Below are 26,299 nucleotides of genomic sequence, written 5' to 3' on the forward strand. Positions count from 1 at the left end.
CTCAATCTGATGGTTTACACTTCTGATTTTATTTGTTGTTGCGATCAACCATGTTCTACCTGTTACCGTCCATCAAGACAGACGTTTTTGTTGTAGTACAAATAATCCAGTCAAACAATACAGATAATGGCAGTAGTGTAAAATCTTTAATATTTACACCTCCCAATACATTTGACTGTTAGAAACATGACACAGGAAATACATTGCTTCACATATTGTTTTCATATTTAGTTCAGTCAGAACATTCCGGGCCATTATACAATTCACCTGAGAACATTTTATAAAACAATACAAGTGGGACGATTCAAACACTCACCAACACAAGGGTCAAATAACCCTTATATTACAGGTTCATTTTTACATAATGCAAATCTGACTTTTTCAGGAACTTCAGTCCAAATGCAGACAATAGTTCTTGTTTAATACGACTCAAAGATCAGTGGCCATACAACCACCACATTTTTCTCTCATAGTCAACATTCAACAGGAAACACCCCAGATAGGTTGTGCCTCCTAAATTTGTTCAAATGTGTATAATTCAAAAACAAAACCATAGGGATCTTCAAACCAACACCATACAGTTAATATATTTTAGCCTTTGATTAAAGAGATAAAATGTTAGATCCACAGAAACTTAAAATTCAGTATTTTAAAAAACAAAATCTGTCCAGGTAACCCGTGGCCTTAAATGAATGACGTGCAGAAAAGCTAATATTTCTCTCACTCCAAGGTTGACTTGTGGAACACCAGGAGATTATAAAAGTTACAATAATTCTGCAACTCTAATCTTATCATGGAAAAAACTGTTTATGCCTGTCACTAACACATTTAGTACAAAAATAAAACTGCACCCACTAACTACTAAAAGAATGTTACAGCAATAACCAATTCACACAATTGTATTCTTTCATAAAATAATTACATTGTGTATTCCAATTAAAACATTGCTAGCATAATTCAATAGGCAACATTTTACAGCATAAACATATTAATCAATGCCCATCAACTGCATACAAAGTGCCAGAGTGTCACTGTACAGTTGCAAAAGACAAATTCAAACAAAGGCACCATACGCTCAGCTTCAAATCCAGCCATACGTCATAAAATAACAAAAATTCACCACTGCCAAAAAAACCATTAATTTTAACATGAAATCTCAGTGTGAGAAAAGGATAGCAGTTTATGATCATAACCTAAAATACCTTTCGATCAGTGGCATTTCATAAATATGATAAATTACTGTAGCAAGCCAGCACATAATTATACAAAATCCAATAAGCCTCTATACAAGTCCATCATGATAATGAGCTGCTTTCCAACTAATCTAACTGTTAAATGATTTTGCAAATCAGGTGCTTAAGTGCCCATTATTTAACTGTTTTTTAGTGGACTATACTAAAATGGTTTCTGCGATGGCTGAGGAAAGTAATGAAATCATAGTCGGAGGCAGTCATTAGTGACCTATGACATTCCAAGATGGTAAAATAACAGGATGATTAGATCTTAAAAAACAATCCCTTTCAGGAAGAAATAGTGGAACCAAATGAACAGAATTGAACACTGGAGCACAAGTCTTTTTACACTGATATTTCCTTAACACGGAATGAAAATGATCTAAAAGTCAGTCAAGGTGTTGTGTAAATGCATGACAGCTTACCCATCACAATGCATTTTGTTTTAGGTAGTGCAATAAAAGAATTTCCCGCAGCACAACAATAAATCACTATCCAGTCCGATTTATAATATTGTAATACTGACATTCCAGATAGAGATACTGACCGTCAGGTTCTCCCTGCGTACACAAAAGCTGAAATTACAAAGTCACATTTTCCAAGAAGTACCACAGCGAGTAGTTACAACAGTGAGTAAAAGTGATAGGAAACGTCAATAAAGATGAAGACGTTTTCCTCATAGAGGATGGTAATTAGTCCATGGTAATTAGTCTTCCGCCCGGTCTTCTACACCATAACGGAAAACGGATGAGGAGGATACCACATTGTTCATGCTTGTCTGTGGCAGGAGGGTCACAGACTAATGGAGGTGAGAGAGGGATTTCCACCACTAGTATCCATGTGCAAGGTCCCCTGCATGTCACTGATACAGTCCGGTAATGGCCTTCCCCAGTTACGGGCTGACAGATAAATAGAGAACAGTGACATCCCCTGTAACTCAGATTACATCAGCAGCGTCTGCAGCGATATTGGAATGACATCATCATTAGTTCTCCTGAGATCGCCCATTCAAAACGAAAACTGAAATAAAAACAATAAACTACGAATAAAAATTGGCACGCCTATATAAACCAACGTGGCACAAAGTTCCTTCAGCCAGAAGTCACGATGCAGAATGAAACATCTTCCATATCTAGCAGCTGTATACAACAAAACACTGAATGACCTCCCTCTTCTGTAGACAAGTCCATTCAAAAGTGGCCATATCAACTCCCATGTAAACTTTCACAAGAATTTCGATGTTTCACGAGTGGCAAGTCACTATTTTCAGTTGACTACAATGTAAAAAATAAAGCTGTCCAAAAATAAATAAAAAATACACCCATAGAAAAATATCCATTAAATGCCACAATTAGATTACAAAAATAACAAGAGCCGAACTGAACAAAAACAGTCAGGTCCAGGCCACTTTCCTTGAGATGGCCTGCTTGAAGCACTCTGGGTCCACGTTTCCTCCGGGTCGCAGAGCTCTCTCCAGGCTAACCAGAACGTTCTGGTGACACTCCCTGATGTTGACTGGGTACTTGGCCCTCAGCACCTCGTAGGCCGCGATCAGCCGCATATTCTGCTTCACCATGAGGTATTGGATGATGCACGTCGGGGCCAGGGAGTACCCGTCCCGGCAGTGGACCAGCACGCGTTTCCGTTTTTCGGTGGAGGCTTCGATGCACTCGTTTATGTCCTCGAAGCAGCGCTGCTTCAGGGCGGGGCTGCCCTCGCCCAGGGCGTCCGGAACGTCGCAGATGTCCACCTTCAGTCGGGACCAGCTGTGGCGAGCCCCCCGGGAGCAGGTGCAGGGGATGAGGCTGAGGCTGGGCCCGGGGTCTCCCGGCAGGCTGCTCATGTCGATGATGCTGTCGATGTTGTTGCGGCACAGTGTGCGCCCGTTGTACGCGGCGTTCAGGTTGCCCACGAAGATGTAGTCCGTCACCTTGGAAATGACCGGCTCAGAGTACTGGAAGTGTTCCGGGACGGTCGGCTTGGGCGGGTCGGGTATTTCTGGTGGGCCGACTCTGCCCCCTGACCCAACCCCTATCCCGGACGAATTCGTGGCCACCCTCATGCTGTAGCTACGCAGCTTTTTGGAGCCCGAGCGAGACGGGGGGTTGGAGTCGGACTCTGAGCTGCTGTTCCAGGGTGGGGAGAACAGAGAGAAGCGGCTGGAGGATTTGCTCTTGGTGAGGTTCTCCACGGGGCTGGAGAGGCCAGAGCTGGAGGCCGTCGTTGAACCAGAGGCGCAGAACAATGAGGCCCGCTCCAGGGAGCCTGTACTGCTGGCCGCTCCAGCGCTGTGAGCCTGCTCCATCTGCAGGCAGACACAGAGTATCTCACACAAACAGCACACTGAGGTGTGACCCAACACCCAATCAGAAAACATGACGCCATGTCCAATGGTTTTCAGAACGCAATCACATTCCAACCCTCCATCACTGGTCCCCGAAAGATTCACCATCGTCTTTCATGCTAGAGTTGGTAGAGACTGTCTAATCTCTGCTTTTTGTGTAACCCCCTAATTTTGATGTCAACCACAAACACGTTACAGAAGACCACAGACGTATTTTAGGGACCGACAGAGCAGCTGGAAAGCTCAAGTCAAAGTACACAAACCTGGGCTTTAAGGTTGTTCTTCCACTCCTGGGTCTCCAGGGCTTTGAAGCGGCCATTGCTGTCTGAGGAGACGGAGAGGCAGAGGGGCCGGTGGGCCCTTGGGGGCAGCTGGGGGGTGAGGGTCATAGGGACAGGGCGCGGCTCGTGGTGCTCATTCCTACTCATCATCAAATTTGGACAGGAGCCTGCGTTACACACAGGAGGAGGAAGATATCCAGAGCCTGGTAGAGTCTTCAGCAACTCTGCATAGCAATGCAGTTTCTTAAACTATGACAGGCCTCAACGGCCTTGCAGGTCCGGCCAGCAAAACCAGAAGTATTACAGCTTGCTAACAGACGTCTTTTTTCCAGTGTGACTTGTGTGTCCATGCACTTCGATGTGCGGGTGGTCCTGAGAAGCAAAGCCATTATCCCGGCATTACGAGAGCCATGTTCTACGAATGGCTACAGAGGGCCACATATTCTAGTGCCACTCGAAAGTAGATATTTCTGTTCCATTATATGATGGTTTTTTTTGTCTAAGGCAAACAATGAATCTAGAATGCACCTACTTACCTGTCTCGAATTGTGAAAAGATGTGTTAAGAATGTATCTTCTTCTGTATAGTTAACACAGCAATCTGTAGCACTATGCTACAAACCAAGGGCTACAAGCCAGCTATTATGAGGCAGCCTTCAAAATTAAAATATGACCAGAATAACAGTTAAAGGGGGTTTAGGTGTATCTTTCTTACCAGTGGCACATTCTGAGCGAGCGATGGACTGAATCTGCAAACTATATTGAAGTCTAAATGTGTTGTGAAGATGTTTAACAATCATACCTGTGAATGAAAACACCTTTCAGTTTTCTATCACTTTCCATTCATTCCACTAATTTGTGAACATTTGTGAAAGTGCAACCCATTAGCAATGCCTACCTGTCTTACCATTTTTGGGTAATACTTTTCGATCCAACAATTTAGGAGATATTAGGCCTTTGTTCCTTTTTTCCACAGTTTCCATTTTCTGCCTCCTGTTGAGAGACGAATATCAACAATGCTCATAACTGAATATAACTGATCAAGTAGCATTATAAATAAAGCTGACAATATATATATAAATATATATCAAGGTGGCCAGCAAATTACCAATGTTCATCGTAGAGTATTTCCCTCCCACGACGCAAAGCTAAAATGAAAGATGAGCACCAGCAGCAAGGGAGAGAGCACTGAAGGAGTCCGGCTTCTGACTCATGCGTTGTGGTGGTGCCCTGTCGGCTCGCTGCTGTTTTTACTAGCCAACTAACGCTTAGTAACGATTCCTGGGGACGTTCCGTGCATGGTGAAATTCGGAAACTCACATCGTTGTGCTAACCGAGCCCATGACATATATTTACATTGTTAACAGATGGCCCGGAACGAACTTATGTGTTTTTAATATAGTAGTTTCCCGCTACGATATTGTGTTGCATCAACCTATCCGCTATTTGATCGTTATTACAATAAATTAGCTAGCTAGTTATTATTAGCTAGTTAGCTAGCTAATAATAGGTTGGTGCAGTGAGCAAGATAGCTCTGCTAGCTGTCTAATGCATGCTCACCAACCAGCAAGAGACATGCAAACAAGCACACTAGACATACTATGGCCAAATAATAAACCATTGCATAGACGGCCACACTACAGGAAAGAAATGTAGATCAATTCTAACATGCACCAACCCTCCATACACTCGCTCTACTTTGCAGCGCTCATCTGAATGAACCGTACGGAAGCTCACGTGGAGAAATTACGTCAGGAAAGCTACGTTCTTCACCAATTGGGAAGTGGGTATTTACCATACAAAAAAATCGACTTGAAGAACCCTCCAACTGATTATAACCATACAGATGGTTAGTGGGTTCTATATTAACCAGCGACATTAAAGGCGTCCACCATTTTTATGTAGTTAACTTGGTGGGACTTTTAATTTCATTGGCTGGTCCCTGTTGATGACCCAGTTTACAATGTGATCATAACAACATCTCATTTGGGAGGTATTGTATTAACAATTATTTTACCAGGTAAGCACGCTCAGAACACATTCTTGTTTACAGCAACGACATGGGAGCAATAAAGGTCTAATGTTCTTGATAGCACATTCAAAATGCAACCTCTGCCATCTTCCTGGATCAAATGCAAGTTGAGTCAACCAATCACATGCTTGAAGAACCAATCACAACACCTGAAGAAAATCGGGTCCTGTACAGTAAAAACGTTTAATATCTTATTTTAATAGTTTTTAGAAAAGTAAACAAAGAGTGTTGAACATGTCTACATCCAGGGGTTAAATTGGGTGGAAGCCAGCAGGAGCTTTGCTCCTGCACATATGGTTGAAATGAGACCTAGGAGGAGCTAAGCTCCTGTACTTAGACTGGCCGTCAGTTTAACATTTCACAGTTTAGAATCACACTTTAACCAGACCACTCATTCATAACAACCTAAACAGTAGAGAAACCCTCACAAAAATAGCACTTGACAAAATTTTATTTTTGACAATTGATATTCTCTGTCATTTTTTAAAGCCTTTAATGTCCACAAAGGAAAGCAGTAGGATCCTCAAACTCTCCTTTTGTTACACCAAGAGGGTGCCATTAAAGATGGGGTAGAACAAAAAACACCAGGCTGTGCAGCTTGTAGGGTAAGAATTTAATACCCTGCCCTGCGAAAGGATGTCCAAGTAGTGGCTAGGAAAAACTCACACAAAAGGCAGTAACATAAAGAGAAACCTTAACAGGAGCTAGGCTCTGGAGGGGTGGCTGGTAAATTCCCACTTCCTACAAACACAGCAATAAGTTATAGAGATGAGGATTCTGGTACATGTGGTCCTGCTGTGGCTACTGTCTTGACAACTCTGAGATTTTTTGTTTTCATTATCAAAATTAATATTGCTTTGAATTAAACCTATACTAAACACATTTCATAATTGATTAGAAAAAAGTGATTTAATATTAAATCTGCTGAAGAATGCAGTCAATTTCAAATGATACTATAGATGCAAGGCCTTGTCTATGAGATTAAAATTAGGTTTTTAACACATTTAAAATGCTTCAAATATGCCACACAGAATGGAAGAACCTTATATTTTGCTTTATAGAGTACGCTAATAGCATTATTATATCTTCATGAATCAAACTGGTATGTACACATCCCTTAAACAGTGTATTGTTCCTTTAATTATTTGTATGCATTTTAATCACATTAAAAAATTTATTGAACACTCACCTTTCTTTAGTATCCTATGAATTGGTTGGATTCTCTCTCATCGTCTCTCAACTGCACTGGTTGTAATCTGCGTGAAGCAAAACCCTCACTGAGAGTAATCATTTGGCGACGATCTCAAGGCGCTCTTTAATTGGACAGCTTAGCTACACTCCAGGTATCCTGGAAACACTAGTTGCATGATGTCACCCTGCTGTATACAGAGGAGCTGAGCAGGGTGCCTATAGCAATATCATGGGTTTATCTCTATGACAAAGGGAACTCATTAGATAGAGGGCTGGATAGGGAGATAGTGAAGACCAGATGTTTTAATTGTGTCCTTATCAGCATGCTATGCTGCACAAGCCCTGTATCTATTTAATATACCTTATGCAATACGTAAAGTCAAAAGGTTCCTGATTTGAGGTGAACATATTACAGCAGGGTGACATTGTGACTGCCCATTTACTGAAAAACATCAGGACTGGGGTGTCATTTTGTCATGGACATTTGCTGTGTGCGTGTGAATGAAGTGTTGGTTCAGTACAGGACAGTTATGAATGCATAGAGACAGACACACAACTTCAGCAGAGTGGGGGGGGGGGGGTCATTTACATTTCAAAGAGCCTCCTTAAGCTCCTCAGCCCTTTATTTTCAGGTGCATGATGTGCGTCTATAAGAACACCACAAGGCAACCATGGAAGGTCCTGCCTGCCTGTTGCCAAGACACCTGCCTTCTCAAGGTCTTTCTATCCCCTCCCAACCTATTATTCAACACTTGTTTGAGACTCTTGGGTATTTATGAAAACATTGACGCCAGACACACTTCCAACAAGAGGCTTTAGAGTTAGAAAGGAAGACTTTGAATTTATATCGTTACATGGACAACAAAGACCAACATTTTGAATTAGATGAGGCCTCGTTTAAAGATCATCTTCTTGTATTTGCATCATGCTTTACCTTCAGCAGAATGTTTACTTTGCTAGGGAGTATGAAATCCACAGTATATCGATCAGGCCCATAGTCCGGATCAGAACATGGAGGTTCCATTGTCCCCAGGGGCTCTTAGATGTAACTGTGCCAAGCCTTAGGAAGCTCACAACAGGCCAAGTTCACTCAGCAGGAGGTCATATGACGCAGGGCAGTGAACATGGAAATGGGCCAGGCGTCACAGGGAATGGATCAGAGTGAACTGAATACACTGCAGAGTAATGACCTTTGGTTTGGCTTTGCGGCTGGATCACATATCCTGGGAACACGGTTCTGCACTCAAACACCCTGGTCATCAATTTATCACTTCCCAAGTAGCTATTTGCCTGACGTTTAGACGACTGTGAGAATATTGATTTGATTTCAAATAATTCTCTAAAACGGATATGAGAAAAGTCTATGAATTTCTAATACAATAACAAATGGACATTGATGTAATATTCAAAGTCAAATATTATTTTCTGACTTCAACTGTCAGACTAATGATATGAGACCAAACATGATTAGAATGCAGTTAACGCAGTAGTACCACGATTTCAACAAAGTTTTGCTAAAACATTTTTTTTAAATATTGCAAAATCTGTTGAAATACTTTTGCATTGAGATTTTGCCTGGCAACATGCCTACAAGTTATGAAAAAGTAAATCCTTCTGTCATATTCTTCAATGTGTGAGTGCAGAAAAAAAAGTTGAACATTATTATTTGCTAACAACTCTGAGACAACGTCTGTATAAACCTCATAATATTGCCTATGCACTCACATTCCAAGTCCAACATTTGTCATTTTCATCTCCCCATAGGAAGGCATATGAGGAATCAAAAAATCTTATAAGTTAACACCACTGTGCCTCTCTGATTTCCCTCTGTCCCAGGCCTCTGTCACTGGGGAGGAGGAGGCTGCTGAACCTGGTTTCATTAAGCAGAGGTAGTGCATGTGGTATTATCCCCTAAGATTCAGTCACACTGACAAGTGACACCGGGGGAAAACATTTCAATTATTTTCTTGTTTTAGAATTGTTCCATTTAAGTGGTGATGAAATGAAGAAGGTATGACATATCCAGTAGTGAGAGGACAGAAAGTAAAAAATATACACCTGATTAGATTAAGATGTGGGTCTCTTTGAATACATACAAAAACATTGAACAAATCCCTGTCAAAGCCACTCTGGACTCTTGAGATCACATACACAAGGACAGCATTTGTTTAAGTGGAATACACACAGCATTTTTGAGAGGAACTGACAAACTGCAGGGGACTGATGTAAAATCAACTTGCATCATAAATAACTAAAAGCATACAGATGTTGTTTTTATTTCAAGGAACCTTGCCGTAATTTACTGTAGTGTTCCTTTATTCTGACCACTAGAGGGCGGAAATATGGCAACAACATAAGAGAATGCTCTGATCATTGACCTTATTCACCGCGCCTCCATCTTGAAATCCAAAACGAGGCTAGGGGGTACACTCTAAACCACAGGTGTCAAACCGGTTCCACGGAGGGCCGAGTGTCTGCAGGTTTTCGCTCTCACCTTGTACCCGATTGATTAATTAGTTCACTAATTGGTTAATTTCTACCCCCACCTGGTTGTTCAGGTCTGACCTGGGAACCAATTTAAAGGAAAACCCAAAGACCTGCAGACACTCGGCCCTCCGTGGAACCGGTTTGACACCCCTGCTCTAAACCAAAAGTTAATTGACAGAGCGCAGCAGCGGGCGTCTGTCATCATGGCGATACCTGTGTGGCCATCAAATCTTTCATGTCTTCCCGAAATAACAGTGGACTATGTCGAAAAATTGGCCAATAAGGACTGCATGATTCCCCGGGCTGTTTTTCTGAAAGGATACAGCAACTGGATCGAGGGATATGTGCACGACTTGGAAAGTAATGCACGGACGATCATAGCTTTTTTTTCTGAAATCAACATTATTTAACGTTACTTTAAAAGTTAGCTTGTTAGCTAGATAAAACAACAGGACGTGACAACATTACAAGCTGAGGGCTAAGCATTGTTAAGATATATTAACCACACCAGACTGACTGTTATTTTGAGTGTTAACAATAAATGATTTTACCACAGTCAAGAGGAGCGAGACAAGTCAGTGTGAAAGCTGTCTTTTTGCTCAATGCGTTAGTATCGTAAACTAATGTTAATATCTTACCTTGAAATGGGCGACCGCGATCTCTTCTTATTTTATGAATCAATTCACGGCAAAGTACAGGATCTTTGGGGAAACGATGGCAGGTTAGACCTGTATAAGATTTCTTTCTCTTTGAAGAAGTACATTTGGGAACACAACAATGCGGCGGCATTGTAGGTAACGTTAAGACAGAAGTCAATGTTACTTCCGTACCCCTCAGCCTCGTTTTGGTTTAAAGGAAGTGCGGTAGGTGAATAAGGCGAATTGGCCGATCCATCCCAGTCCCCATATAGAATCAAGTGATTATTTCATCACCAATAGGACCTCTCACCCAGTTTACATGGAAATGGAGGAAGCCTTCAGTGGTGTTATCCATCCTATACTTGCCATCTCCAGGCACACACACTGACATTGGTAGGGTAAAGGAAATTCTGCTTTGACTTGATGCAAGTTGCTAATGTATTCACAATGGGGAAGTTTGGATGCCCACATGGAAGAAAGTGGTAACAACCAACAACACCTATTGAAAGATGCTTCTCCACTGTTGAAGGATTTTTTTTTTTCTGACTGACGTTTGATTACGAATCTGAAACATGTCAGCAATGTACTATAATAAATTATATCCTTATATATAAATCACAGCTGAGAATCCACCATGAAAATATAACATATGTTTTGGTTATATGGAAAACCTGTATTGAAGCATTTGGGGAGCTGATGGCTAGATGGAATAAGACATGCTGTCTGAAGGATTCTGAGAGCATGAGGAAAAACATTATCTGGTGTGATGGGACCAAAAATCTAACTATTAGGCCTGAATTTCAAGCACTATGTCTGGCTATCAGTCATTATTTGGCAAATACAGTTGTGCTCATAAGTTTGCATACCCTGGCAGAAATTGTGAATTTTTGGCATTGATTTAGAAAATATGACCGATAATGCTGAAAAAACATGATCGTATGAAGCCATTTATTATCACATAGTTGTTTGGCTCCTTTTTAAATCATAATGATAACAGAAATCACCCAAATGGCCCTTATCAAAAGTTTACTTTCCCTTGAATGTGTGGCCTTGTTACAGACACAAAAGGTGACACACACAGGTTAAAATGGCAATTAAAGGTGAATTTCCCACACCTGTGAATTGTTTTATTGCAGTCTGTGTATAAATAGTAAATTAGTTTGTTCGCTCTCACATGGATGTACTGAGCAGGCTAGATACTGAGCCATGGGGTGCAGAAAATAACTGTCAAAATAAGATTATGTAACAAGGTAATGGAACTTTATAAAGATTGAAAAGGATATAAAAAGATATCCAAAGCCTTGCAAATGCCAGTTAGTACTGTTCTATCACTTATTAAGAAGTGGAAAATGTGGGGATCTCTAGATACCAAGCCAAGGTCAGGTAGGCCAAGAAAGATTTCAGCCAAAACTGCCAGAAGAATTGTTCGGGATACAAAGAAAAACCCACAGTTAACCTCAGGAGAAATACAGGCTGCTCTGGAAAAAAGCACAATGCCAAGTTAACCCTCCAGTGGTTACAACAGAAAAAGGTGAAGGTCTCCTGGCCTTAATATCATCGAGCCACTCTGGGTTTTGTTTTATGATTGTGCCATTCTATTATGACATACAGTTGAATGTGAATCCCATAATAATTAAAAGAAATGTGTTTTGCCTGCTCACTCATGTTTTCTTTATAAATGGTACATATATTATCAATTCTCCAAGGGTATGCAAACTTTTGAGCACAACTGAACAATCTCTATATTGATGTGTGGTGGGAGCATCAGTGTCAGACAGATGGTTCTCAGTGGCTGGGACTGAGAGACTAGTCGTGGCAGAGATGGGGAGACTGGTCAGGATTAAGTGTGAACAAAGTACAGAGAGGTCCTTGAAGAAAACCTTATCCAGAGTACACAGGACTGAGGTGAAGAGTCATCTTTCAACAGCCTGAAGCACAAAGACAAGACAATGCTGGCCAGGTCTGTGAATGACCTTGTGGGGCCAAACCACATTGAACATCTGTGTGGAGACCTCAAAATTGTAGCTCACTGTCACTCCCAATCTAATCTGATATTGATCTTGAATCTGAAGATGAGGAGAAACGGTCCTAAATGGTCTGGATATTTTGAGATATTTCATTCTTTTAGTAAAAAAACAATTATACATTGTCTATGACACACCAAAATGTGGAGATAGAGAAGAAGTTTGAATACTTTCTGATGGCACTGTATATACTAGGTTTATTGCAAACTTAAAATATATACTGAAATAAAACATTACACTATGTAGGTTTGCAGGACATGTCTTTTAAATTACAAAATCTTTATATGGCCACAAAATCATTATTTCAATGGTATATTTCAGTTATCTACATGTATTAAAAAAGGCTAATTTTAGACTTGGGACGGCTGCTATGAAGTGCATACATTTCTCATATATCTGTTAAAATGGTTAGCTATTTTACAAAAACGAACATGTGGAACATTAATAACACTGCTTGTGTCAGGAAGAACAATACTGTGTTCTCAAAAAAACCCTTACAAGCTATGCCCTGAAAAGTTTTGTATTTCATTTCAAATGCCTTTTGCCCCATGTGTCTTGCTTTGTAGTTGTAGTAATTCAAGCCTAATTGTATACTTTTCAACCTTAATACATCATCAATACACCTGTCATGTAATTCAAATGTATTTAAATGTAATCCTAGCCATCAGCAACTGCTTTTACAAAACAAATAATCCCCAGGGGGCCAAGCCCCAGGACACCCCTGAAAGCAGATACTATGACATTTTGTTCTATAATCAAGAAATGTTATTGACATTGAAATTTACACCATCTTAAATCAACATGATTAAACAATAACAAAGAAAATAGTTACGCATTTTCTGTTTCTAATTGAAACACTCTTATACAGGATTCATCTCAGGAATTGTAAATTAAATTGGCAGCATTCTTGTCTAGCATTCGTATTGGTATATTTTTGTGATTTAAAGTACAGTTTGCTTTGTGAAGTAGGTGGAGGAAGCTTGGTTACGTCAAGCCAACATGGAATATTTCAGGTGGACATTTCCCACACTGGATATGGCTACAACAAGCGAGCATTCTCAAAAGTTCTTATTTATGATGGGGATCCTGACTGTGTGTTTCAGTTGAAGGGTGGAGTCCACCTGTTCACTGGAGAGCAGGTGGTGCCACTGAGCCACAGGCCTACGGGGATTGGACAGCATGTCTGCCCAGTGCCTCAGCTGGTTCCCTGTTGCATCACAACCCAGGAAGATCTTCCCAATGGCGTCGTTCCTGGTCAACTTGTCATGGTCCCACACAGAAATCACCAGCTGAACTCTCTGCAGTGAGGGAGCAGAGGCAGACAACTATACTTATGGGCTGGTTTCGGAGACAAAGAATGGGTTTCACCTGAGCCCTGGAAACTGGCCCATATAGTACAGGTCATGTCAGCTTTTTATTAAAGAGATTTTAGCAACAAAAAAACAAAACATGCCTTTAAAGTGTCTTAATGTTTAGAGGACTCATTTTTAAACAATGACTCCTCCCATGCCCTTACTGAAGAATCCCAGAATAGTATTAGTTAATCCACATGGAAAATGAGTGTGTTTAGGGTGGGGGTGTTAACAATGCCAGGTTCTAAAGTGACTATGAGGGGACTACAAATCTATGCAAACTGATAGATGGACCAGCATGGGAGTTGCAATGGGGAAACTCTCAGGCACTTGGAAACATTTTGTAGAACAAAATATCTGAAACATTTGCTTGCTTCTAAGTCTGCTGACTGTGATGTCTTCTGGTCATTTATACTAATAGAATTGACCACAAGATTATGGTTATTTAGGTTGATAGAATGACCAATAAAATATTACATATGTCCCCTTTAAACAGTAAAGGATCTGCCTTGTTTTTGGAGCTCTATAATATAGGAAGCTGATTTCATGAATGACCGGAGAGAAAAAAAAGTCCACATTTTAGCCAGATTCTGAGATATGCTCATACTTACTTGGATTTGATCAAATGATACATCAAACGTAAATGACTCGTTGAAGTAAGGATTCAGTGTGCACTTTTTAACAGACGTCTTCTTCCTCTTCCATTTCTTCCTGTCCAATACCAGCTGCAGTTTGGCATAGGGATCTACAGTGTACATAAAGGTAAGTAATAGCAGGTATTGTGAGCACCCACCAATAATGCAGTGTTTTTTGTAATAATCAAAACAGCCTTGAATCCAGAACTATTTTATAGCTCCATGACCTCAGGTTTGACATATGACTCCAAAAACAAGAAGTGGAATGTCAGCACTAAACAGATTTGGTTTCTTGGCTATTCATAGCTACCCACATTACCAAAACAACCTCTTAGTCTTCCTGTCAGACAGCCAGGTTTGGACCTACCTGATGAGCCTCCTGGATCCATACTCTTTAGGTTCTTGGCTTCCAGGATGACAACAGTCAGTTTGCTGCTGGTGGGGACGTAGCGCAAAGATAAGCAGATCTCCCCCAGAATTTCATCCTGTAATCACAGCAGATAGTAACAACCAACCTGAAGAATCAGATGGAAATACAAAATGTAGGCAAAGAGAATGTCACAGGGAAGTAGGATTTTAGAACTTTGTGGTTTTCAAAAACCAAAGGTAAGCTAGAATAACAATTGAAGATTCCTGTTCTATTTATAAGTCCTATCCTAACCTCAAACTTAGAGGGTTCACTCAGGTCTTTCCATTCCTCGATCACATGATTCCAGTCGATGGAATCAAGCTGCAGCCTCAGTTCTCCGATGACATCGTGTTTGGAAAATCTATTGAAGTCGAACACCTTCATGACTATGGTGGACTCACTGAGGTCAGCTTTCTCAATCTGGAGTGGTGCAGAGACACATGCGCACTTACACTGTGTATATTACATAGAACCTTGGCATGGCTCAAAACCTCCACAATGGGTGAAATTATGATATGGTATCATTACGTATTAATAATAACCCTCAAATACCTCAAATTTGAATTGTTCATTAAAAATCGGGTTGAGGGTTTTCCTGTAGACCTGTGTCTCAAATGTTTTTGACTTGTTGGGGGTGAGGTAAACTTTAACATAGGGGTCAGAGGTGCCTCCCAGGTCCATTGCTGTGAGCGCTGCAGCCTGTTTAATTCCCACTGTCAGCTGCAGGGGATGAGAGATTGCACTATAGTCAATTACATTAGCTGGAGGAATGGTAAAACATTCTTAGAAAGTCAGTCTGGACGTTTAAAAAAATACATTTATCTCACGATTTGTATGCTAATTTATTCATTTGTGATGAAACAGGAAGTCTGTTTAGATAACCTGTGGTGGAAATAATATTTTGAATGAAAAAATAAATGAAGCAAACCCTAACCTCTGGTGCCTTGTATTCCAGAGAGTAGAGTAGTCTTCCCCGGTTCTTAGCTGAACCGTAGTCTCCATCTCGCGAGCCAGGTTGGACCTGCCCAACAAGAACACTGTCATAGCTTGAACTAGCCAATCCCATGCACTGGTCAGCCAACCAATCCCTCATGTAGAGGCCTATCTTGACATACATAAGGAGCTAACGCTGCACCTTTACTTCACTCCTCCACGACTGCGACCAATCCAAGAGTGAAGAAATGGATAGGAAGAAGCTACCCTAGTTGCAGAGGCTCTGAGCTACCCCACCAAGACCAGGACTATATTATTGCCACTTACTAGGGCTGTAGTTGTGGAGCCATTCACCCCTTGTAGATTGATCTGGTCGTCCGATTTCTTCTTTTTCTTTTTCTTGCTCTTGCAGCAGCATTTCGCACAGATGCAAATAATACATATCAAAAAAATCAAGATGATGGCGGCAAAGATGGTGTAAATAGCCCATCTTGGCACTGCGCGAGACAAAAAGAGACAGACGCTCGTGTCATTAGGAGATACCACTGAAGCATGGGGCTAGAGCGCAGCCAGCAGGATTAAGGACAGATAAACTGGGAACAAGTAGAAATGGAGAGGTATTTGAAAAGACATTTGCCTTGCCTTGATTTGAGGACAGCAACACCTAGCTGCCGAGTCATGGGTCAGTGTCAAGTTGTCTATGGCACACATCTAAAGCATGCAGCAAGAGCGCAGCCAACAGCATTAAGATGGAAACTTATATAACTAGTGGAAATGCAGATCTAAGAAATGTGCACACAAAGTGGAATTAGATCACACACGGAACAGGTGCCCAGGCAAGCAGGGGAATCTCCCCTTGCTAGGTCTGATAAAAGTGGGACAGACGGGGGGCATAAGGGTGCCCAGTCAGGAGAGTGAGGGAAGTGGAGAGGTCAGAGGGAGGAAGAAGCAGCGGGACGGTGGGGCGAGGGGCGGTTAGTGGGTTACTCACAGGGAATCTTGTTCAGCAGCTGGTCTATAAACCCAATGGCAGCATTAGCGGGTCTGGTAGTAGCTTTGCCCTTAGAAGTGCTATGGGTTACGCTGCCTTTAGATAATGGGGTTTTAGTATGCATGGTGTACGTATGGGGTAAATAGCCAATACCTAAAATTAAGAGCAGACAGCAAACACATTTAATGAGAAAATGCAATTGGGGTAATTATTATTATGAATTATCTCAGGTTGTTACTGTCTGCTGACTCCATTGGGAAGATAAGAGGCGTCTGGTGGCTAAAATGCAGTTTTAGCCTGAATATTGCCTTTGAAGGTATTTTACATTTTAATGCAGTCAAGTGGGTGGGATTTCCAACCTTTTTCTTCCTGATTGTCCGACTGGAGTAATGTCAAACTGAGTCATCAGGAAGAATTAAGTTTGCTAGATTCACCCACCTGATTACACTAAAATGGCAAATTCCTTTAAGGTCCATATCCATGCCCTCCATAGAGATGAGTCCTTTAACCTTCTCTTTGGTTGACAGCAAACCATTCTTTAACACAGAAATTATGCTCCACGGCTGCCTCTTCTGGTAAGATACAGCACTGGTTATTTTCAGGCTGCACCATATTGTTTGGAGATCATAGGTTTAATGTTTGTTTTTAAAGTAAAGTTTTGAACTAAAGTTATACCCCACACCCATGCTTTCTTTCGCACTAAGCATTCCTCTGCTTACAAAATTGTGGTTACCATGACAGAAGAGAGTGGATATTTAGCCACCACCATTGTCAAACAATTGCAGGGTTGAGTGGTGACAGCTCAACACAGGCAGTAGCCCATTAAAAGAGGGTGTGCTGTATACCCTGATAACATTCCTTCCTCAAGGAGGAAACAAAATGTCCATAGCCCAGGGAATTTGTTTACTTTACATTTTAGTCTTTTAACATTTAGTGAATATTTCTTATACACATTAATCTTTACATGTAGAAAATACAGCGTATACGGGTATTAGTTTTAATTGGAATGTGTCAGCAGTCCGGAAAAAGCCTGACAAATAAATACACACTTATTTCACACTTGCCCTATAGCCCAATACAAGGAGTATAGTAGCTGCTAATACTGTATGACAGTATTTAAACTTGACAACAAAGGTAATTGAAAAACAAAGTACTAGAGCTTGTATATTAAGATGTACAGTCATTTTCACATTATAAACGCCACTCACAACTATACCACAGACAAAAAATAGAGACACCGATGGTCAAAGAAAATCTGCTGTTACATACAGGATAACATATATAAAGACAGATAACACTCACTGTTTCAGTACCAATGTTGTGTCCTGATTACTGTAGCCTGTTCCAAGAATGTATTACTATATCCTTCATCCATGCATTTCTCCCATCAGAGAGGGCAACAACAAATGAGGGGAAGGAAGTCCTGAAGATTTGTCTGGATCGGCCCATAAACATTTTTTATGCAGTGTTTGGTCAGTGAGAAGACATGGTCTCGCAGGGAGGAAAACTAGTTATTATTCTGCATATACCAATATGCAATATAATATAATTCATAAAACAAATAAAGGGCAAATTAGGTAAAAGCTGTGAATATTGTTAATTAGGTCGAAGCTGTGAACCCTAATCTACTGTAACCCACAGGATTTTACTGATGCTTATTATTATTACTACACAGTACAATGACCTCAGTTTTCTGGTATACACACATATTTCTATACTTGGGGAATTGCTTGTGCTCAAAATTCAACCATAGTGTTTATACATTAGTAACCTATTTAGAGTTGATGCATGGCTCACTATACATATAAGAAGTAAATGTCCAGAATGACACATCCTTGTTTTTTAAAATAGGTATTGGATTAAAAAAAAAACAGCTATTTGAAATATTGCACTGGTATACAAATTGACTTACCTTTTTGGCCCAATAATAGCAGAAGCACATAAGAGAAATGTAAATTTCTATTAATTCCAATCCATTGCTTGATTTCAATAATCTATATCCTGTATTTTGTTGTTTGCTTCTAGATTGGTTGGTAGCTATGATCAGAATAACAATTGTACTTGTAAAGATACTATTAGTGGTAGTGATGTATTGGTCATTGAGGCAGTGACTACCACACCTCATGTACATACAGAAAGACATCACATTGTGTGTGTGTGTTTTAGAAAAAAACCTCTGGTGCTGGAGCAATAATGGCTCCAAAAAATATGGACACCTGTCTTTTGTTGAGTACATAACTAGACATTTTGTTTAAAATAAGTATAATTTTCAATAATAAAATATAAATTGAGAAGATTATACAGGAATGTTTTTTTTATTCATTATGTTCTATAGTTGTTTGCACATCTTTTTAAAGGGTGCCAGGTGCTTTGGAGGAAACTGCCTGGGATTGAACAGTTTGGTTAAGACCTGATGTGTACACTATCAAATACAATCATTGAGCAAAAGACAGTACAAAAACAAACACATTTACAGGAAGTGACCTAAAGTGACATAAAACCGGTTATGTTACACAACTACAGAAGTGGTTGTTCCATGAGTCAACAACCACCCTTCCAACGACTATCATCTCAGTAACCACATTTTAGATAGTATCTAATATCCAATATTAATATTGTTAACCTTATTTATTGATTGATGCACTGTTCTATGAAATTAGATTGATGCACTGTTCTATAAAATTAGAACCTGTCTACTTCGTATTTATTCTGAAAGTTTCCTCAAGGTTTTTCTTAAATGTGCAATCTATAAACATTGAGTTAATGACACTGTAGAATAGTGGTAAGAGCACATCTTTTTGTTTCACGCAAATGTTTCCAATATAGTAACATCAGTAAAAAAAAACTACTGGTGATGTAATAATTAGGTCAGGTGAGATGTAACAAATTAAAATGTTAAAATTGCGCTCTTTCCAATACTCTGGGGTTATATTCATGCATTTAAAACGGAGAGCAGTTTGGGAGCCAAATGGGCGGCAGGTGGGCGGCTCACCAAAAAGATTCAGACTCACCAGTTAGTACTACTCCACTACAGCGGGTGGCAGTATTGAATAAATATATATTGTGAGTATGAAAAGACTAAAGAATAGTAGGTAGGTTTCCTGACAACTCACGGACAGAGTAGCGTCGTGCTGGCAACATTAGAGATTCCGCAGCAACAATAAGACTTCCGGTTTTCGGATTTTGCCTTCATAATAAAAGTCAGTGGTAAAACGAGATTTTAATAATATTTTGAATCTATTTTGACACTTTGCTTAGTGTATATTGTAAAAATGTATTGTAGGAAATGTTCAGGAGAGTGGATAGAGTAATTATTAGCAAAACAAATCAAAGGGCACTGTGTATATGCAATTGTTGCTGGCATTTTCTCCACCCATACTATTGGCCACAATGTAACTCAATGGATATTAAATACATTCTATACGCCGAAGTGAATGTATTGTAGGAAATGTTCAGGAGAGTGGATAGCGTTATATGCAAAAAGAATCAAAGGGCATGAGGTATTTGCAATTGTTGCTGGCATTTTACTCCACCCATCATTTTTCTCCATCAATTCATATATGAATTATTGTCAATGTTTTGAGAGGTACATTTTCTTAAAAGATTAATAAACTCAATTTATGTTCGTTTTGAAGTAATACGTTGGTCTCTTATATTTTGAAAATTTCCTAATTTTCATGACCTGGAAGTGTTTCTTTAATGTTGCTCACAAGACGCTGACGCTGATATAGCCTCGAAGGTTTTCTTTACAGCTTGTGAATATACATTTATATTTAAGAACAAATGGATGTTCTTGCAGTCAGTTGACACATGGTACGTACGTATAACGTCATAACCTTAGAAAGTTTGAAGATTTTCGGCGCTATTCCAAACTTCCGCATGGTCAAGAATGAAGGTTTCAATGGTGCGAAACCCTGAGGTCAAGCAGGTAAGACCTTTGTATGACACTGCAGGCGATTGCTGACTGTTTACCTTTCGTCGTAAGTACTGTAAACACTTTTGTTTGTAGATCCGTGAGTCAGTTATTTACCCATGACAGGTTTCGATTCTCTCGAAAACAACCAAGGACGTCAACATATCCTGCAGCAATACTCTAAGCTATTCGTAATAAATAAACAAAACTATCTATAGTAACATTAACCAAAAACAAATTCAAGACCGTAAGACCGTGTTTCTGTCTGTAGAGAGATGCAACTCGGGCAGTGGTTGTTGCAGTGTCATCAGACGCAATTTTTAACTCAGAAGCTGAGGAGGTCTATGGAACAACCGAACCGTTAAGAAAAGGAGATGCTTTCTCTTTCATCAAGGTGGACATTCATTGTTTTAATTAAGTAACCACTATGCATGCACATGTAGTAGTATTTCTAAGTGACCACTGCACACAAGTTTTGACTCAATGTGGTGGCCTGACTATTATTGGTGGTTTTGCATGATTTCCTTTACTTCAGGCCGTCCAGGTAGTAAATGAAAGACTACTGACCATGAACTCCGATGAGACGTTATTGTTTGATGTGATTTTGATGTCCAATGACAGTGAAGAAAAACACTCTAAGATCATCGGCAGTGCCAAACATTATGGTATGGAAAGGTTTGTTTTAGGTTGGGACAAATGTAGATGACTGTTTTCAAGAGATGTTCTTCTTACCATATTTTGTTTAGGTCATCATTGGGCCGGAAACTGTATTCTTGTGTTTCCCAAAACAGGACTTGATATTGGTCGGTTTTACTTCTGCAAAAAGGAAGAATCCATTCAGAGCCTGGAATCAAACAATGTGAAATTGTTCCTGTCAACAGATACTATTGATGTATGCAAGGCCTTACAGAAAGGTATGATGTTTCGTAGTCTTGCATTCATTCTGCCCCAGGGCTCAATACTTGGTCCCCTCTTATTCATTATTCATATAAATAATATACTGTACTGTGCCGAAGTGGGACTCATTTTCATCCCTGGAGTTGCATGGCCCATTTGGGGGGTGGGGAGTTGATGTACTTATAAACACTATACGTTTTGGGCTCTTCACAACTATTTTATATTACAAATATAAATGTATAACACAGAAATGCTTTTGAATAAAATGTAAAATAACGACATCACAGAAATTTATAAAAAGTTATCCTTATATTCTCATAATCTTCTGTAATTAATCGCCATTAAATAATATCTTAGAATGTGTTCAAATTTTGCTTTTAATACACACTTTTTTGTTTAAAAATCAGTGCATTACGACATACTGTGTTTTATTGTTAACTATGGACAGTGCTTTACTTCGAATTAAAAAAATTCAAGTAGTAACAGCCCTTAAATGTCAGCCCAAAACTTACCACAATAACTGGCAGCATCTATATAGTGTAGCCTATGTAAATTTAAATAGACGGTTGCTGGTCCCATAGTTCTACCATCTTATATTGTTTTCTTGATTACGGTTCTAAGTACCATAACTGCTACGTTAGGCTATTGTATCAAACACATACTAACCCTTATCTGGAGAGCTGCTGGATGTGCAGGCATTTGATCCAATACTGAATCACACTTAAGCTTTTCAATGTATTGTACTGAAATGTGGTTAGAATTGGGTTCAGGTGGGAGCCTGTAAACATTACCTTTCCTGATGGATGGTTAGCCACAACCAAGTGCATGTCTATTAAATTATTCCAAAATTCAACCAAATGCATAAATACAGTGGATATAAAAAGTCTACACACCCCTGTTAAAATGCCAGGTTCTTGTGATGTAAAAGAATGAGACATTCACTTATAACGTGAACAATTCAATTGAAAAACAAACTGAAATCTTTGACGGGGAAAAATAAAAAACTCACATAACATGGATGCATAAGTGTGCACACCCTTAAACTAATACTTTGTTGAAGCACCTTTTGATTTTATTACAGCACTCAGTCTTTTTGGGTAGGAGTCTATTAGCATGGCACATCTTGACGAGGCAATATTGGCCCACTCCTCTTTGCAAAAGCGCTCCAAATCTCCAATGCACAGCCCTCTTCAGATCACCCCACAGAAGTGAAATTGGATTCAGGTCTGGGCTCTAGCTTGGCCATTCCAAAATGTTCATCTTCTTCTGGTGAAGCTATGCTTTTGTGGATTGTGGATGGGTGCTTTGGGTTGTTGTCATGCTGAAAAGGTGAACTTCATCTTCAGCTTTCTAACAGACGTCTGAAGATTTTGTGCCAAAATTGCCTTGTATTTGGAACTGTTCATAATTCCCTCCACCCTGTTTAAGGCCCCGGTTCCAGCTGAAGAAAAACAGCCCCAAAGCATGATGATGCTGCCGCCACCATGCTTCACTGTGGGTATGATGTTCTTTGGGTGATGTGCAGTGTTTATTTTGCGCTAAACATATGTATCACATGCAAAAGTTCAACCTTTTTTCAAACTTCAGCCAGGCTTGGATGTTTTTCTTTGTAAGAAAAGGCTTCCGTCTTGCCACCCTACCCCATAGCCCATTCATATGAAGAATACAGGAGATTGTTGTCACATGTAGCACACAGCCAGGACTTGCCAGAAATTCCTGCAGTTCCTTTAATGTTGCTGTAGGCCTCTTGGAAGCCTCCCTGACCAGTTTTCTTCTTGTCTTTTCATCAATTTTGGCGGGACGTCCAGTTCTTGGTAATGTCTCTGTTGTGCCATATTTTCTCCACTTTATGATGACTGTCTTCATTGTGTTCCATGGTATATCTAAAGCTTTGGAAATTCTTTTGACTGACTGATATCTTTCAACAATGAGAGCCCTCTGATGCTTTAGAAGCTCTCTGCGGACCATGGCTTTTGCTCTGAGATGCAACTGAGGAAATGTCAGGAAAATCCTACTAAAACAGCTGAACTTTTTGAGATTAATCAGAGTCACTTTACATGATGGCAGGTGTGTAATGACTTCTATTTAACATGAGTTTGAATGTGATTGGTTTATTCTGAACACAGCCATCTGAACACAGTGAAACTGCACATTTTATAGTGGCCTTTTATTGTGGTCAGCCTAAGGCACACCTGTGCAAAAATCATGCTGTCTAATCAGCATCTTGATATGCCGCACCTGTGAGGTGGATGGATTTTCTCAGCATAGGAGAAGTGCTCACTAACACAAATTGAAACAGATTTGTGAAAAATATTTGAGAGAAATAGGCCTTTGTGTACATAGAGAAAGTCTTATCTTTGAGTTAATCTCATGATAAATGGGGGCAAAAACAAAAGTGTTGCGTTTATAATATAATGAAGGACTGATTCCTTTACCAGTAAATTTTTTAAGATGATGAATTATGATTGTGTTTTTTATGTTTGTAATTCTGAAATAATGACTTGCAGCTCCCTTTCTTGGCCTGGAAGCTCTTGAAAGAGACTCCCAAAAAGTAGTTCTTGTACCCCAACATTATTCCCATTTAGAATCTTGTTTGTCCTAAATTTAAACATGTTTTCTAAGCCTATTATAATAGTATATTTGATTCTGAACTTCACTGCTATGCTCAGAATATTTTTCTCATACAAAAGCTCAAATCACCTTTTTTGCTATAATAAAAAAATACTTGTAATTTCTGTTCGTTCCCTACCATGATAGTCAAACCAGCACACACACAACCAATACAACTGGTTTTGAATATACCACGTTCGTGTCTTTGAATTGTCAGGTGTTTCAGCAGCCCTACTGTACCGTCACAAAGACCCAGATGGTGAGACAGTAGATCAGCTCAAAGTGGTGTTCTCAGGAGATGTGATTGGATCTTCAGAGGAGACACTGGATGGCTTAAGGGAACAGGGTTTCACTGAGAACCAGCTCCACGGCTTAAGAACGGCCAAGGTACAGCCACTACAATAAAACACATCCTACCCTTCTAGAACCAAGTGGTTTCAATGGTTCAGTAATGTGGCCTTCATAGAATTAGAACCGGAAAGCACCTTTATTTTAGCAGTGTGTACAAAACTGTGTTTCTGTTGATATAACACATAGTGTATGGGTCATGAATGTGTCCCTTAGTAGCATGGCTCTTGCAACGCCAGGATTGTGGGTTTGAGTCCAGCAAAATGCCCTTAAAAGTCCCTGCTGTAAGTCAGTCTAGATAAAACTACTAAATTCCTTACATGTACATCTTTTTATCGGAGCGCGTAAACAAAGCTGGCCAAGAAGAGCAAATGGCTCTAGGTGAGGGTGGGTGGGTGGGTGGGTGGGTGAGTGAGTGAGGTGACGAGTGACTGAGTGGATGACTGAGTGAGGTGACGAGTGACTGAGTGGATGACTGACTGACTAGCCATTGTTAAATAGAATAGTGGTTAGAGTCTAGGACTGTTCAATCCTCACCATGGGTTTGTTCAGGGTAGACTAAAACATGGCTGCCTACAAGCGTCAGTAGCTACATTAGAGTAAGCCTAAAATCAAACTGTTTACGGTCATATTGCGATGGACAAAGTGCATTGACAAGGAACATATTACTCTCAATTTACATAGTGCAATGGTGGCTATTCAACGGTCATTGTTTTCTAAAGAAACAAACTAGCCATGGAGTCATTGGAGTCATTGTTTTCATTATAGGTACTGTATAGCCAGACTAAAACTTTGCTGGCTACTAGTTTCAGTAGCTACATTATAGTAAAGTAATGCTGTTTATGGTTATATTGCGATGGACGAACTGCACCAACAAGGAACACATTCCTCTCGATTTCTATTTACATAGCGTAGTTCACATTGGAATGGAGTCATTATTTTCATTACTGTATAGCTATTAGCTAGACATCTACAGTAATCTCTTTCTAATTTAACATGTTGAATGTAGTGTAGCGACCCTGTTATATCTGTTGTTGGTTTGGATGTCAGCAAATGCAGGGAACTAGTTTCAAGATCCACGTAGTTTCGACTAATTGGTTTAAAAATGCAGAAGTAAACAGACACCACATTTCTACATATCTATCACATGCAACAACACCCGCTGTTTAAATAGTGTAGTGGTTAAAGACACAGTCTGTCACATAGTAAACCGCGGATCGAATCCAGCCTGAGCAACAACATTTATCCCATCTGACCACGTGCTGGCAGAACTGGGCTTTCCTTTTCTTGTTTTACTAGATTTCTTATTGAATCCTTTGCTGCTTTCCACCAGGATTCTGTGAAAGAGTTTGCAGTGTTGATTGGAGAGATGCGCCGGAGGTTTGGGTTGGAGGGCAGCCCTCTGTGCACCAGCCTGTTGACCACGTGGAGCTCCAGGGACGTGTGTGCTCAGGCCCTGAAGACCCTACGAGGGTGGGGACTGTTGGTGGATCAGGCCTTCTGCCTGGCCGGAGCTCCCCGTAGTCTCATCCTCAACGTGGTGCGACCTCACGTACTCTGCCTCGACGGCCTGTGTTACATGGAGGGGGTCGGCGTCATGTCTTTATGAATGCAGACCAACGGGGAGAACATTAATGGAATGTTTGGGTATTTTCTGGACAATATTTCTAGTTACTTTTTTTTCTATTGCAAGCTTTTTGCCTCCATTTTCATTTCAAACCCTGGCATTTTTTAGAGTATGTTATCATATCAGTTTATCACTGAACCATCCTCTTAAGCAGATGGTTCAGTGATATAAATACAGCTTTGATCTTAGTTACACAATGGCTTCTCTCACCCAAAACAGCAGAAATGTTATGAACTCCAAGAGCTGAAGGACAAAATGCATTCTGAGTGTTCCTTAGCCTTTGCTGTGCTGAGCATAGCCTATGCTAATGATTATTAGCCTAGTTCCAATATTTGAACCTGTAAATTAGCCTCAGG

General features: G+C 40.1%; 3 protein-coding genes across 10 annotated transcripts; 1 reads left to right on the forward strand and 2 right to left on the reverse strand.

Annotated features, from left to right (window-relative positions):
* Positions 1–124: 124 nt before the first annotated feature.
* LOC105028878 (dual specificity protein phosphatase MPK-4) lies at positions 125–5,667 on the reverse strand. 5 transcript variants are annotated; one of them, XM_010901918.4, is made up of 5 exons: positions 4,965–5,667; positions 4,755–4,849; positions 4,572–4,658; positions 3,840–4,024; positions 125–3,537 (listed from the first exon to the last, which is right to left on the reverse strand). In XM_010901918.4, exons 2-5 carry the CDS (start codon positions 4,837–4,839, stop codon positions 2,626–2,628), a joined length of 1,269 nt encoding a protein of 422 aa, XP_010900220.1. In that variant the 5' UTR covers positions 4,840–4,849; positions 4,965–5,667; the 3' UTR covers positions 125–2,625. The 5 variants fall into 5 exon arrangements, with proteins under 5 accessions (XP_010900220.1, XP_010900221.1, XP_010900222.1 ...); XM_010901919.4 differs by having other exon boundaries at positions 4,764–4,849; positions 4,965–5,657; XM_010901920.4 differs by lacking the exon at positions 4,572–4,658.
* A 6,744-nt stretch (positions 5,668–12,411) lies between these two features.
* Positions 12,412–18,739, reverse strand: syt8 (synaptotagmin VIII). 4 transcript variants are annotated; one of them, XM_010901915.3, is made up of 10 exons: positions 18,461–18,739; positions 17,851–17,983; positions 16,549–16,701; positions 15,885–16,054; positions 15,559–15,645; positions 15,177–15,344; positions 14,877–15,044; positions 14,583–14,700; positions 14,192–14,325; positions 12,412–13,526 (listed from the first exon to the last, which is right to left on the reverse strand). In XM_010901915.3, the coding sequence occupies exons 3-10, from the start codon at positions 16,670–16,672 to the stop codon at positions 13,287–13,289; spliced, it is 1,209 nt and encodes a 402-aa protein (XP_010900217.1). In that variant the 5' UTR covers positions 16,673–16,701; positions 17,851–17,983; positions 18,461–18,739; the 3' UTR covers positions 12,412–13,286. The 4 variants fall into 4 exon arrangements, with proteins under 4 accessions (XP_010900217.1, XP_010900218.1, XP_010900219.1 ...); XM_010901916.3 differs by lacking the exon at positions 17,851–17,983; XM_010901917.4 differs by lacking the exons at positions 16,549–16,701; positions 18,461–18,739 and having other exon boundaries at positions 17,851–18,419.
* A 1,505-nt stretch (positions 18,740–20,244) lies between these two features.
* Positions 20,245–26,293, forward strand: LOC105028875 (cytosolic 5'-nucleotidase 1A). The gene is made up of 6 exons (XM_010901911.3): positions 20,245–20,476; positions 20,733–20,855; positions 20,997–21,126; positions 21,253–21,375; positions 24,186–24,355; positions 25,650–26,293. The coding sequence occupies exons 1-6, from the start codon at positions 20,438–20,440 to the stop codon at positions 25,923–25,925; spliced, it is 861 nt and encodes a 286-aa protein (XP_010900213.1). The 5' UTR covers positions 20,245–20,437; the 3' UTR covers positions 25,926–26,293.
* Positions 26,294–26,299: the final 6 nt, after the last annotated feature.

The sequence above is a fragment of the Esox lucius genome, chromosome 19, assembly GCF_011004845.1.
Source record: "Esox lucius isolate fEsoLuc1 chromosome 19, fEsoLuc1.pri, whole genome shotgun sequence".
Lineage (NCBI taxonomy): Eukaryota > Metazoa > Chordata > Actinopteri > Esociformes > Esocidae > Esox > Esox lucius.